The following is a 15,027-nucleotide window of genomic DNA, read 5'->3' as shown; positions in this document are numbered from 1 at the left end:
TTTTCCCCCCCTCTCAGTTTTTTGCCCATACTTGCCTTACACAGAATGTTCCTTGCCCATCTGCCCTTTGTACTTTTACTTCCCGTCTTCTAGCACCTCGGGTTGAATGATATGAAACATTTATTCTCTGGCATTTGTCAGAGTTGAGTCACAGGAGCAGAAGAGCCTGGCCTACATGCTGAAGGAGGAGAGGGCAGGAAGGGGGGTGCACAGTAGCCCCCTTCTTTCTGCCTGCAGAAATGGAATCAGCTGCAGATCCAGCAAACACTGCTACTGAGATGGGAGAAGGGAAAAGCTAGGGCGGCGATGAGACCTAGAAATAGGCAGATGTGTGGGAGCAGCAGAAGCCAGGCTAGAGAGCTGCCCCAGGAAGGACACCCAGGGGCCTGGGAAAGATAGAGCCCTGTCAACAGGAGCCTTCTTGACCCCAGATAAAGCCATAGACCAGGTAAGGTTTTATAGTTTTATAAGCTTCCTTCTCAATGTTCTAGGTTGGAGTTTAAAGAAGACAAGTTCATTCAATAAGCATGCCTCATTTGTGTGCCAGGTGTTAGAAGCCAGAGGTGCCTGCTGGCCAGGAATTTACAGCCAAGTTTCAAACATCAATTAACTACCATTTACTATGTGCCAGAAATCATTCTAAGTGGTTCATATATGTGTGAACTCCCGAGTCCTTACAACAGCCCTCAGAGGCAGGCACTGTTACCCTCATCACCACCGTCCTCATCATGCTCATGTTACAGATGAAGGAAATGAGTAAGAAAGAGATTAAGGAACTTGTCACAATTAGAGAAGAGTGACTCTTTCTAGACTTTGAAATCAGGCTATTTGGCCCCAGAGTCTGCTGGGGACCAAACCGGATGGACCATACTCACAAGGAGCAATGTGTTGGTGCTGTGATAAGGGGAGTGATGGAAGAGGCAAGGGAGACTTCTAGGAGGGGGAGGGGTCTGAGGTATGACTTGGAGGAAAGGAGAGAGAGAGAGGCTAATAAAGATAACGCCCAAGTTAAAATTTGAATTTCATATAAGTATGAGGGAAATATTGCATTGGACAAATTTAAACAGGCATCTTGTATTTTTATTTGCTATATCTGGTGACAATACCCATCAAGCATGCATTTCATTCCATAAAGACTGCATGCCAGGGTTGAGGGTGTGGAGAAGATGAAACTGTAGAGTCAGACAGAAGCATGTCATAGAGGGCCTTGGATGCTATGCTTAGCATTTTATACTTTATTCTCGTGGAAGGATTTCAAAGGAGAGGAGATTAGAGGCCCAGATTAAATGTGGGCTCTCTGAAGTTCTCTCTCATGACAACATGGAGGAAAAATAGTAAAGGAAACAGGAAGTCGGGAAACTATTGTACAAGTCCAGGAAAGAGATTATAGTGACATGGACAGAGGCCAGGAGTCTGAAGAGGAGGACGTAGTTAAAAGAGATAGAAAGAAACAGGGCTGGTTTCACAGGGTGTCACCTGTACAGTTGCACAAGACCCTGCACTCAAAAGGGCCCCGCATTTGTTTTAATGCTCTGCTGTTGCCATCTTGAAATTCTGAATAATTTTATCTTTGAACTTGTGGGTTTTTAAGATTAAGATATAATTGATGTATAACATTATATTAGTTCCAGGTGCATAGCACAATGATCTGAAATTTGTATTTATTGCAAAATGATGACCTCAATAAGTCTAGTTAACACCCATAACCACACATAGTTATAAATTTTCTTTTTCTCTTGATGAGAACTCTTAGGATCTATTCTCTTAGAGACTTTCAAATATGTAACACAGTGCTATCAAATTACAGTCCCATGACTTATTTATTTTATAACTGTAAATTTGTGCCTTTTAAATCCCTTCACCCATTTCATCTGCTCCCCAACCCCTGCCTCTGGGAACCACCAATCTGTAATCTGTATCCATGAGTTCGGGTTCTTGGGGTTTTTTTAGATTCCACATACAAGTGTGGTCATACAGTACTTATCTTTCTCTGTTTGACTTATTTCACTTAGCTTAATGGGGTCTATGTATGTTGTTGCAAAGGGCAACATTTTCTTCTTTCTCTTGGCTAAATAATATTTTGTTATATGTATATTTATGAACACCATATTTTCTTTATTCCTTCATCCATTGATGGGTGTTTAGGTTTTCTCTGTATCTTGTCTATTATAAATAATGCTACAATGAAGATAGGGGTGCACATACCCTTGCAAGTTGCTGTTATTGTTGTCTTCGGACAAGTACCTAAAAGTGGAATTGCTGAATCAAATGGTAGTTCTCTTTTTAATTTTTTGAGGAATCTCCATACTGTATTCCATAGTGGCTGCATCAATTTACATTCTCACCAACAGTGCACAAATGTTCCATTTTCTCCATATCCTGACTAATGCTTGTTATTTCTAATCATTTTGCTGATAGCCATTTAAACAATTGTGAGGCAATATCTTATTGTGGCTTTGATTTGCATTTCCCTGGTAATTAGTGATGCTGAATACCTTTTCATTTACCGGTTGGCCATCTGTATGTCTTCTTGGGAAAAATGTCTATTTAGATCCTCTGCCCAATTTTAAATTGGATTTTTTTTTGCTATTGAGTTGTATGAGTTCTCTATTATTAACTCCTTATCAGATATATGAAGGGAATACAGTGGTGAACAATAATAATGATGATAATGAAGATCAGCCTTTCCCCATTGTCCATCAGTTGAAGGGAGCATTCATTAACATCAATGAATGATCAGGGGCGGAAATATCCCTTTCCTGGAGATGGATTCTACAGTGTGATAAAAAATACCACTAAAGTTCATCTAGCTGAATTCCTACCAAATTCTTGTTCTACAGACGATCTTTAGGTGTTAAGGTAGACTTCCTAGAGACCTTCAAAGTAGGAGGATTTGTTCTGGCTCCATGATCATGCATCACAGTGACAGAGTGAGTGCACATGTGCCCATTATTGGTTAAGAATTTGACCTCTAGTCTCTTTCCATCCTGTATGATGCAGTCCCTGTGAATTCATTCTCTGGACCATGTCTGCCTGCAGACTCAATCCACCGAAGCGCTGGACATTTGGCTCTGAAAATCAACCTTAAACGGGTGTGGCCTCCATAGTCACCTATAGTGATCCTTACCCAGGGTGCCCTGGGGAAGGAATCTCAAGGATGCACGTGGTCTCTTCCCCATGGAGGCAATGGAACAGGAAAAGAACAGGCTAGGGGTGGGGCTGGGACAGTGGTTGAACCTCTCTCAGCAGCACAACTTTCTGTAAAAGTTCTAAAAGTACTTAATTTAGCCCTGCCTCAGTTTCCACATCCTCAAAATGAGACTCCCTCGAAGGGTTGTTGTAAGGATTAAACCAGTGAAATCACTTAAAGTATTTAGCACAGCACCCAGAACATGTTAAGTTACCTATAGATGTTAGTTATTATCATTCAAATCCCAGCTGTAATTCACTTGCTGAGTCATCTTTGAGAAGTTAATTCACTTTTACGCACACTTGTTCCCTTATCTATAGAAAGGAGACAAAGGTACCAAATTCAACTGTCATATAGAATAATGGAATTAATACTAGTGAAGTGCTTCACACAGTGTGTGCATTAAGTAAGTATTTTATTGTTGTGATATGTTACTGTTAAGGAAGAGGCCCTGAGCTCCAGGCTGGGCAGGCAGATGCAAGGATGTTGCATCAGCTTAAGGATCCCCATTCCCATCATCAGATCCCAGGGCCACTGAGGTCTCCAGGGAAAGGTCAGACACTAGGTCAGTAACAAGGGAACTCTGCACTCAGGTCAGCGCTGGGCAAATGGTCAAGGCAGTGTGATCCCATTTCTTAATTCTGAAAACAGGCCACAGAGGCTTAAAGAAGGCGGTGTGTGGGAAGGTGTAGATATGAGATCCATCCATGGCGTTGTAGAATGAGACCTCACCACTCTCATAGTTCAGGAAAACCCCTACTCTTTGAAGAGGGTTGACAATTGTCAAGTTGGTCCGGGGGTCAGTGAGCGCACAATAGTCATTACCCTCAGACAGCCCCATAATCCAGAATCCACTATGGGGTGCTATATAAACCCAGTCTTCCCTCTCAACATTCTCCTTACACACCCCGACATACCACCCTTTTCCGTGCCCCACCTCCACCTCCCAGAAATGCCTCCCCGATGTGAAGCTCTTGCAGCCAAGCACGCAATAATGCATACAAAATCTCTTAGGGTTGTATGGCTGATACCGTTGTGTGTCTGCCCATTTCAGCCTCCTCTGATCCTCAGAAATACTCAGGATGGGGTTGGCTGTGTCCGGATCCAGAATCACATCCTCTGCAGAAAGTAGGAGGATAGGCCTTGGGGTCAGCCTTTGTTCCCAGACCTCAGAGCCTCAGCCTTCAAGACCTGGGTGTGGCTGAGGAGGTCCAAGTCCAGAGCCTGCTGTCCCCAGCCTGCCCTGAATGTGACCCTCTCAGCAACACCAAAAGAAAGGCCCAGGAGTCTTATGTTCATGGGAGTAGAGTGCTGAGGGTCAGTGTCTGCCTAAAACAAGATCTGGAGCTGCCTCCTTCATTCCATCATTTTCCTTCTTCATTCCAAAAAATGACTGACCACCTGTATTTTATAGTCACATAGATTTACATTTCAATCCTTGCTTTACCAGCCATGAACTGAATGACTTTTCATTTTCTGCACTCTCTTTTTCTATAGACCCAAACTATAGGATATCTTTGGACCTCAATTTCCTTATCTGAAAAATGAGGATAAAAGTACTAATCTCTAGGGTAGAAAAAGGCAACATGTTTTATAGGTAGCCCAGGGCCTGCCGTGGAGGAAGTGCCTGATGTTATAATAGATACCTTGTCTTTTTTGTGCTAGAGGCCATCTTGGGGACTTTCTGTGCTCCCAAATCCACTCTCCACCTTTCTCTACCCTCTTCTGGGATCCAGGAATCTATCTTCTATGGACAGTGTCATTGGGCTCCCTTGTCTCTAGCTACTTGTTGGGTTTGGCCAATGGGAGGTACTAGCTGAAGTTTGGAAGGAGAAAGAGAATAGAGGCACAGCATTTGTTTTCCCCACTTCCTCCCTGCCAGCATGAGATAGTGATGCTCTAACTAAGGCATGACTCCTCTCAGGCAGCCCTGTCCTTGAGAGCTAAAGCTTCCTCTGGGCTCCAGTAACTTCTCCCTCTCCCTATTCCTTCAAGCCTAGGGGTGGTGACAGTTTCCCACTATTGTGAGCCCTATTGCACTTCACATGCTCTTGTCAGTTTCCCTGAACCCCACACCTACCTCTGTAAATAGTTCCTTCTCTAAACCTTCTTCAACCACCCAGTCTTTCTTCTTGGTTTTTTACTAATACGCATACACTACCTCATTTAGTCTTTACCTCAACCCTCACAGAACAGAAATTATGATCATTATTTAAAAATGAGGAGACTACAGTCCAGAAACTGAGTAACTTGGGGACTCACAGCAGCAGGAGGTGGCATAAGAAGCTTGGGAAAAGCAAAGATCTTTGTGCATTGCCTTCTCTCCTTGGTCATTCCACATCCTCACACTCCCTGTAGTATTAGTTCATTCTGTGTCTCCTTCCCTCAGCTCTACTCTTTATGCCTCTTCCTTCCTATGAAGATCTGTGGAACCCAGGAGAGCAATCCTCTCTGGTCCTCTGGGCTCTCAGCAGGAAGGGCCTGGAGATGGGAACACCTTTGAGACAAAGATCTCAAGTCATTCACCCAGAACTCTCCCAGTCATGGGGACTATTCTTCCCAGAATCTCAAGAGTCAGAGAAGAGAAAAGGAATATATTCCCTTAGGTTGTTTTCCTAGGGAACATACAGTGATTCACTCACCAGCTTGGAAGAGGGCCATCTTCCATTCTGAAAGGCAGGAGACACAGATAAGGAAAAGGCATTATTTCTGTTTTTTCCCCATCCGTTCTCCTCACTAAGCCTTTTCTCCTTCTCTTTCTTCAGTTTCTTCCAATGTCCAACTTCCTTCATCTACAGCTCTGCCAGATCAGGCAAATAACCTCTCAAGAATGGTGGACTTCCTTCCCTCCATCATGTTGGGGCTGTAGGCAACATGGCCAGGCTTTGCTAGGGTGTGGGAATATGTGCCAACAGGGTGAGGGGCAGCTGAAAATGCCCACATGTTGTATCTGGAAGGTCCTCTCTGAGGCTCCAGAAAAGCAGGGGTACTATGTCCTTCAGAAAACCAGCCTCTGGGCTAGATCGGATTATTCCTATTGGGAATACCAATGGATTACAGGACAGAGAAAAAGTTTAAATGCTTAGTTCACATGTGCCAGGAAACTCAGAGAACATCACGGTCACTCACCATCATAGGCCAGAGACTTCTTTTCCCCTACAATGGAAGAAAAGTAGAGATGTCACCTCAACTATGTCATTTCTTAGTTATTTCCTTTCTCTTTTTTTGCATCCATCTAATCTTCATTTTTGACCCCCAGTCTACCCTTCCTACCTTCTCCCTCTGCCTGTTCAAATCTCTCCTCCCCTCTCCTCCTTAATATCAAGTCTGAGAACATCAACTTCATGCTGATGATACAACAGGCAGCATGTAAGTGGTTTGCCAGCTGAGACCTGGCAGATCTATTTTGTATGTACCTATACTCCCATAACTTGGTGTAGGTTTTACTGTGTGTACACGAGTATGTGTATGTGTACTAGAATCTATCTATCTCAAGCTGTATTTTGTCCTCTCTACTTCCGAAAAGAATAGGGCAACTTAATGTGGAAATTTCAGACTCTATATTTTAAATGTAGTTGTAATAAATTTGTGATAACTGAGTCACTGTGGCCAGTCCTTTGCTTAAGAGACACTTTTCTCTCGCCTTCTCGGATTTTCTCATTCTTTTAAACTTTTCGTTCTTTGTTTTCTTCTCAGCAGCCTACAGATTATGTAAAGCAACTAGTGAGGTTCCTAGCATAGGGAAGGCACTTTATCTAGGGGGTTACATCCCCTCCTGCTTCTTTCCTTTCAAGTGCACTGCTGGATTTTCCCTGGTGACTTGATGGGCTGATGAGTCTGTGAGCCCCTCCTGGGAAGAGGCTGAAGGCCCTTTTCTCCACTAAAAAAAAAATACTCCCCAGTGTTTCTCCCAGTTCATCCACCCTTATTTCTTTCTCTTCTAAAGGGATGCGGGATATTTATCAGCCCTGGGAAGAGTTAACGGTGAGGAGATGGGCTGGAAAATATCGGAGTGGAGAGTTTTAGGTGCAAATTCAGAGAAAATATCAGAGCCACTGAGGCATGAGCCATGACAGGCAGTCTATCTCTCTTAAGTTTGCAATGGAAGAAACCTGAAGAGTCATGAAGCAGCTTAATGCAGAGGTACCAAGACGTGAGTTGACCCCTGGGGGAATCTGAACTTACGCAGTACAAGCTGGAGGTACTCTGGAAAACAAGCAGGAAAAAAGAAAAGCTACTGTTATGGGGATGGAATGTGGAGGACTTTTGGAAAATAAAACTTACTAATGACCCAGTGCAGGGGTGGGTGCCTGGGGTGGGGATGGGGTGAGATCCTGGGGGGCACCCTCCCCTAAGCCAGTACCTCAGGTTCTCTTCCTGGTTTGATACCTCTTGCTCTTTGTTCCTGCTCCTTTTTTGCTTGCTCTTTCTCTTTCTCCTTATGCTGTTGCCAGATGAAGTAACAGGCCACTGTGAGAAGCAGCAGCAACACTGGGAGGGTCCCCGCCAGTGTGGAGATCCAGGGCTGGGCCCTCCAGAAGAAGGGGTCTGCAATGGAATAGAGCTTTAGCCTCTCACCCCCAGGGCTGGAATCATAGAGTTGATCTCATGATGTTAAATGATCTTTGTCCTCCAAAAGTCTCAGGGAACTTTGGGGAGGACTTCGGTAAACTCTTACTACAAAATAGTCTATTACTTATCTTGAACTGTCTGCTTCTCACATGTGAATAGGAGTTACTTGAGCATCAGAATCATATGTTTTTTTCTATGTTAACTTTTCAATAGGTTAAATGAACATGGTTCAAATATCAAAAAAGTCTAAAAGTCTTCCAAGTCCCTCCTCCGTCCCCCCATTTATTAGCCTCTCATTAGTCAGCTTAATATGGTTGTTAAGAATAGGAATGTTGGAGCTGGAGGGCCTGCATTAAAATTCTGGCTCCTCCACTTGACTGGCAGTGTGATCCTCAACTAATTACCTAACTTCTCTGTTCCTGGTGTCCTAATCTATAACATGGGGGTAATAATAGGACCTCATTCATAAGGTTAAAGGATTAAATTAATGCTTATAAAGAACCTGACATACAGTGAATGCTATTCAAGCGTGTATTAAATTTTTTAAATATACGTATACTCATATTATTTCTTTTTTACACCAAAGACAGCATTTTATACAAACTGCTCTGCAGGTGGCTTTTTCTCTTCATCATGGAGATCTTGCCATATTATTATAGAGAGAATGTCTGTGTTTCCTTTCCCAGCTGTGCAATATTCTGTTGCATAGAAGTTCCCCATTGGTGGACATAGTTTCTAACTTTTTGCTATTATAATTAATGCTGCAAGAAATAACCTTTTACATGAGCCATTTCATACAAGCAAGTACATCTGCCAGAGAAATTCCCAGAAGTGGGATTTTGGATCAATATTTATTAACTAATTTGGAGAAATTCCGTTTATTGCTCCCAATAGAAGTTGTGCCAGTTTGTACGAAAAATATACCAGATTGTCCCAACAAATTTCTAAAAGTGACCGTCTCCCCACATTCCTGCCACGAGAGTGTGTTATCTGCCACCTCAATTTTGTTTTCCTTTGTTTTGTTGCCAGTCTCACAAGTGGGACTGTTTTAACACACGTTCTTCTGTTGAGTGAGATAGGACGACATCTTGGGTTATTTCCTTTTCTGTGAACTAATAATTCATATCTTTTGCTCATTTTTCTATTGCGTTGCTTTATATTTTAAGGATATTAGTTCTTTCCATAAGATACCAGTTGTGCATATTTTTTCCCATTTTGTCATTTGTCTTTGCTTAAGGGTCTGATCTTTACCATTTTCCACTAATTCCCATTGCCTATCACAGTTCCTGGCACAAAGGAAATACTCAGTAAATATTTGTGACATAAACAGCTTTTGGAGAAAAGAAACATCCCTGGTGTAAGAAGAAGGCTCTGGATCCTGCTCTGTGCCTTATATTCACTGCAGAGACCCAAGTCAGCAACAGAGAATCACACATCCTCCTTCTTTCAATGGCCACAGCTCAGCACAGTGTATCTGAGGCTAAATGGGGTACTGACCTGCGATGGAAATCCTGGCGGTCTTTTCCTGGTTGAGGAGAGGATTTCTGATGATACAGGATATCCCTTCCCCAGAGCTGCCTTTCAGGATCACAGATGTTGCGACTGCATACAGACCTGCTTCACTTTCATGCAAAGATGCTGCCAGAGCTGGCATGCCCTCTCCATTGACATCTCTCCACTGTATTTCTGGTTGGGGATACCAGTCGGTAGACATGCACTCCAGATGGATCCCTCCATCCTCATAACCCTTCATTTCAATATCAAAGTCAGAACCCAGTGCTGTGGAAGGATAAATGAGCCTAAATTCTTTTCAAAGAAGCCTCCTGTATTGATGAGAGTCTCAACAGGAATCAAATGACACACTCACGTTAGATAATTCAAGTGGAGTTTCAGTAAGGAGCTGTTTGCAAAAGTGTGGTCATGGTGAGGGGAAACTACACGGAATGGAGCAATACCCCAGGGCCAGAAACAATGGAGCTGTTACCACCCACCTGTAAACCCAAAGGAGGGTGGAAAAGAAGCCATTTTGAAGACCTAAAAGAAGAAAGTCATGTAGGGAGGGCAGCCAGCTAGAAAGGTCCTCCAGGGAGAATGCTTGGAGGATAAGTACCTAGACCTCTCTCTCCTCTCTTCCTTCTTCCATCTTCTGCAATGGCTCCTCATTGACCAAACCTAGTCAGAAGCCACAGGGCAAGAGAGTGCCCTGACAAAGAGAAATGCAACCCTTGATATCTGAACACCAGCCTGGTCTCAGTGTTCTCCTGTTGTATATAAGCAACTTCATGGAACATCAACATCAGACAGGGGCACTTTGTCACTATGATAGGTCAAGACAAAAACAGGACAACTCAACAATTGTGTTTGAACATAGAGAAAAATATGAACACTGTCCAAACCACAATCATGACCAAACATTTCCCTATCCTGGCTATGAGTGACTGCTGCTCCTTGACCAGTTACCGCTTGGGTTTTACTTTAGTCTTCCTCCTTAGTAAGACTCATTAATACGCCCATCCATAGTATCACACATCCCACCTTCCTGATGGCTTTCAATCCAGACCAAAGCCCTACTTCCATAAATCCCCCTCCAACTCCCCTAACACAAGCCCAAATTCTATACCGAGTCTTCTCTAACACCCTCTGCCTGAGACACTCTCCCTGCAACATTAAATCAACACAAATTGGTCAACTGCTGGTGTGTTCCAGGGGCCTTTGGCTGGAGAACATTGGCAGCACAGATGTCCTGCAGGTGTGACTCCCCAGGCCCACAGCAGTGTTCACGTGGAGGAGCCACAGAAGCGGTCTGGAACACAACTGAACCAAAAAAGCTGTGTGCTGTCACAGACAAGATATTTTCTTATCCTTCCTAACTCTGACCTTTCAATTCGTCTCTTAGACCCTGGTGGCCAGCATGAGGGAGTTCTTTACTTGATACTATAGTGTACAGGAGAGATTATTTCTAGAGGAAAACCTGTGTCTCTCCCAAAGGCCTAACTGAAACAAAGAGGGAAAGCAGTGGAGGCAGATCCTAGTGACCAGACAGGAGTGCTATGAGGTGGATTTGGAGCATGAAATATTCATCTGCCCCCCAGAATCACAGAGGAAAGATCTCAGAACAAAACTTGGATGCTCACCTGCAACCTCCAGCTCCACCATGGCTTTTTCATAGAAGTCATCATCTTGGAAATAACACAGGTAGTTTCCAGTGTCAGAGGGTCTGACGCCGTGAATTCGGAGAGTAGCCTTCCCTTCAGTGATGCCATCTCTTAAAATTGAAGTTCTCCCTCGATACTCTGCCATCTGTTTTTCTTCTATTTCCTTCCCATTTACATACTCATATACCACCTCCCTAAGGTTGGGTCTCACCCACATCAGCTCCATGGTCTCTGCACTCATTCTCGGGGAGAGATGACAAGGCAGATCAGCGTCTTCACCCACCATGGCCAGGATGGGCCCACGGGGTCCAATCACAGAAAACTGACCTGGTCATTAAAAGGTGAAGCTCCATCAGAAGGAGTGGGCCATGATGGTAAGGGAAGGGGCCTCATGTAGAGGCAGTGAGGTACAAAAAAATCTAGAGAGAAACAAGATTCTAACAGAAGTACAATTTGTCTTAATGACATGCACACCTTCTGTTTTGGATGGAACTTCCAGGTATGAGAAGTTGTCAGAAGTTCTGACTGGGTACTAATAGGCAATTGTCAGCTTCAGAAACATAAAAGCAGAATGTTCCTTACCTGAGCAAGGGGTAAGCAGCTGGACCAAGATGAGGCAGACAAGGAGGTCAAGCAGAGGGAAGTCTAGGGAACTTGCCATTTTCATCTGTGCTGCAGAGAAACACCAGAAAGAGTCAGGCAGAAACTACGACCTGGAAGAAGATCACGAATTCTGTATCAAACCTCCACCTCCCCAGCGTCGACTCAGGGTGAAACACACAGTCACTAGTGTGGTGACTCAAGATCCTCCTCTGCCAAAATGTCTGCTTGGGAATCTCTTAACCTTTGAGCTCAACATGAAAATCAAGCATAAAAATATGTAATGTTAAGTGTACATACATTTACCATAAATCTTATGTATGTAGGTTTGAATTTACATACATTACCCCTAATCCATCAAGAAATCCTTGGCTCTGCTGTCCAAATATGTTCAGAATCCTTCCTCTTTCCCACAGCCAGGTCCCAGCCTCCACCATCATACTCTGATTAATGCAGGACCCTCCTCTCTGGGTCCCCTGATTCCACTTGTGTCCCCTACAGTTTATGCTCAAAACAACAGCCAGAACATTCCTTGCGTCACATCATGTCTCTCCTCTGCTCAGCACTTTTTGTAACTCCTGTTTCACTCAGAGTAGATGCTGAAGTCCTCACAATGGCCAACATGGGCCTCCAAGACCTGACCTCTCACTTCATCTCTCCTACTGTCCTTGTCTGTTCCAGCCACACTGCCCTTCTTGCTGGTCCTTAAACTGACCAGGACAGAGGGCCTCGGCTCTCACTCTTCCCTCTACCTGGAACTCTCTTCCCTCAGATATCCACAAGGCTCATTCCCTCACCTCTTTCAAGCCTTTCCTCTAAAATTGCTTCCTCTATGAGACCTTCTCTGACCACAGGATTATGGCAAACTTCTCCCGTCCCCCTGAGCCTGCTCTCTTTTCCCCATTGAATTTTCATCATCAAACATATTATGTGTTTACTATGTTTCCACCTGCTGGAACGAAAGCTCCACATGAAAGGATATTGATCAATTTTGTTTCCTGATGTGTAACAACCCTGTAGAACAGTGTGTGGTTCACATGGGACTCTCAATAATATTTCTTGAATGAGTGAATGGATGAGGGGTAATATATTAACCCATCAATATTCACTAGCATTTTATACAAGTTAAAACGATCCCATTAAATGGTTGTCATACAACAGGAGGGGAGGTGGAGTCTTGTGAAGACAAGCGTCTGCCGTTAGAATGACATGCTGTTTTGGTCTGGCTTAGGGAGCCATGCCCAGCTTCATATGCTCCCACTGGGACTTGCCTATATTAATGTATTTATTCCTAGTTTTAAATGAAGTGGTTTCAGGGAGTAAGTGTGTCCTGGATATGCCTGTCAGAGTGTTAGCACTCGTTGTGCCTCAGTACCACCTTTTCACAATAGTTCTTTGGAAAAGAAATATCCCTGAGAAGGAAATTATTCATTTCCTGTCTTCCCTTTCCCCAGGTGTTCATCAATGTTCCTTGGCTGATAGCCTCTGGGCTCACCAGCAATGGATAAACTCCCTGGTCTTAGTCCTTCCACTGCTAGAGAAACATCTTTTGAGGCAGAGATATAAGAGCTGGAACTTGCAAAGAAGGGGCAAATATGTCAAGCTAGGATCTCACAGCAGCCCAATAAAGCTCATGACTCTACAAAGTGTTGGGGTTCTCCCAGCTCAGAGGCAGACTCCCCACATGCTGCCCAGTGCTCCCAACTGTATCTTGGCTCAGAAAAACACCTCTACTATCTTTTAGGCATGGTCTGTGGCATCACTGTGAACATTTGTGATAAGGGAGGTGTGGGGCCCTTGCCAGCTGTCAAGACTGGGTTTTAGTTGGAGTTCTAGCTTGGCTTCCATCCTAACATCCCCAGATTTGGCTGCATCCCTAGATAGTGGAGAGCCTGAGAGTAGGCCTAGGTGGATCACTCAGAGACAGGACTGAGATCTCTGGACATAGCCTCTCACTTCTCCCTGGTCTTCTCCCATCATGCATCCTCTCCTTCCCTGAAGACATCAGGTGGAACGGGGTGCTGACAAATGACTTGAGGGTGTGCCCTTCACTGGAACAACACTGTGGACTCCTCTAAGCCTCAACCCATGGCCATCACTAAATTCGAATCAGGACACCATAAGACTCTGGTTAAAATCCAGGCAGACTCTTTGATGGAGGCTCTGGAGTCAGTCAGAGGCTGAACCCAGCATTTCTGAATCACAAGGCTAGTGAATAGGACAGCTAGGAATAAGACCAGGTCTCATCCATCTTTTCATTCATTCACCCAACAAATATTTACTGAGCACACACTATGTGCCAGGCCCACTAGCTGCCAGCTGTAGGTACAAAACAGGATGGAAACTATTTAACAGCTCTGTGGTTCACAAGCTGCGTGATCTCAGTCATGTGACAATGCCTGTTTAAACTTCAGTAACTCATGAAGCAATGTGAAATATAAACTTTAGAATGTGTATAATTGGCCCAGCAATTCCACTTCCATATATTTGTTCCAGCAAAACCCTTGCACGTGTCCAGAGAGAAGCATGTATAAGGATGAGAATGCAGCGTTATATTTAGAACTAAAAAAAGGATCAGAAACCTATAAGCTCACTTATAGGAAACTGTTTAGTTAATGGCAATTTAATGAGGCAGTTAAGACTAAGTTATAGTCACTAACCCAGACAGTTGAGACATGTTAAGTGAACAAAAAGCGCATTTTAATGATTCTATTTAAAAGAAAACAAAGTTATAAATTTGTATATACATGTTTGTATAATTGCCTTAAGAAAGTTCTAAAAGGATACATGCTACTCTGAGAACTGAGGATTGAGTGTAAGATACTTTTGTCTTTGACACTATATTTTGGAAGAAGGTTTTAAATTCAAAAAGTTTTCATGTATAATTTAACAATTAATAACTGTTACAAGTAATTATAGTGACAGTAGCATGTTACTTTTTCAGAAAATAACAACTCTGCCAAAACTAACCAGCATGAGGTCCCAAGTCAGGCTACCTGCAAGTCTGGGAACAGCCGGGGAACAAGGGAGCAGAAGTCTGTGCAGCTGGCAGTGCTTCAGACCCTCGTCTGAAATCTGGACACACGCTCAGACAAAACATTGTCGTTCAGCACATCCTGTCCTCTTCAAACTGTTCGCTGTGCTGCTAGAGAGAGGACAATAGTATTATTATTATGATAGGTGCAATTACTCTGCTGTCCTCAGAGTGGGTAATAGGCTTTGTTTTTTAGGATATTTATTGTTTTTGGTCCTAATTACAAACATATTTATAATGGAGAAAAATGTAAAATAATAAAATTTAAATAATCTGTAATGGTAATCATATACTTCACACCATAACAATGTAGATGTTTCTGGAAGTATTTTGGCCGTATATATATACCAAATACCTTGGAAATGTTTCATTCTTTGACCCAGAGATTCCACTTGTAGGAATTACTCTTAAAGTGGGAAAATCAAGTGTTAACACAATGATTTATGTTTAAGGCTGTTCATCAAAGTAAAATCTAC

The 15,027-nt window shown here is 43.3% G+C and overlaps 1 protein-coding gene across 14 annotated transcripts in view; it reads right to left on the bottom strand.

Moving 5' to 3' along the window:
• Positions 1-3,588: 3,588 nt before the first annotated feature.
• The window catches only part of LOC100066535 (butyrophilin subfamily 3 member A3), a 50,015-nt gene continuing 38,576 nt past the window's right edge, over positions 3,589-15,027 (bottom strand). For 2 of the 14 annotated variants that reach the window (XM_070244302.1, XM_070244309.1), the window contains 8 exons: positions 11,500-11,589; positions 10,897-11,244; positions 9,260-9,541; positions 7,580-7,738; positions 7,376-7,396; positions 6,320-6,346; positions 5,833-5,859; positions 3,589-4,309 (listed from right to left, as the gene is read on the bottom strand). In XM_070244302.1, the coding sequence (XP_070100403.1) occupies positions 3,780-4,309; positions 5,833-5,859; positions 6,320-6,346; positions 7,376-7,396; positions 7,580-7,738; positions 9,260-9,541; positions 10,897-11,244; positions 11,500-11,589 (1,484 nt within the window). In that variant the 3' untranslated portion in view covers positions 3,589-3,779. Of the gene's footprint in view, positions 4,310-5,832; positions 5,860-6,319; positions 6,347-7,375; positions 7,397-7,579; positions 7,739-9,259; positions 9,542-10,896; positions 11,245-11,499; positions 11,590-14,487; positions 14,663-15,027 lie in introns of all 14 variants that reach the window. The other 12 variants (XM_070244303.1, XM_070244314.1, XM_070244306.1 and 9 more) reach the window with 11 other exon arrangements.

Source organism: Equus caballus, chromosome 20, assembly GCF_041296265.1.
Source record: "Equus caballus isolate H_3958 breed thoroughbred chromosome 20, TB-T2T, whole genome shotgun sequence".
In the NCBI taxonomy this organism is placed as follows: domain Eukaryota; kingdom Metazoa; phylum Chordata; class Mammalia; order Perissodactyla; family Equidae; genus Equus; species Equus caballus.
The sequence above is the reverse complement of the archived record's forward strand: the minus strand, read 5'-3'. Positions and strand labels throughout refer to the sequence as shown.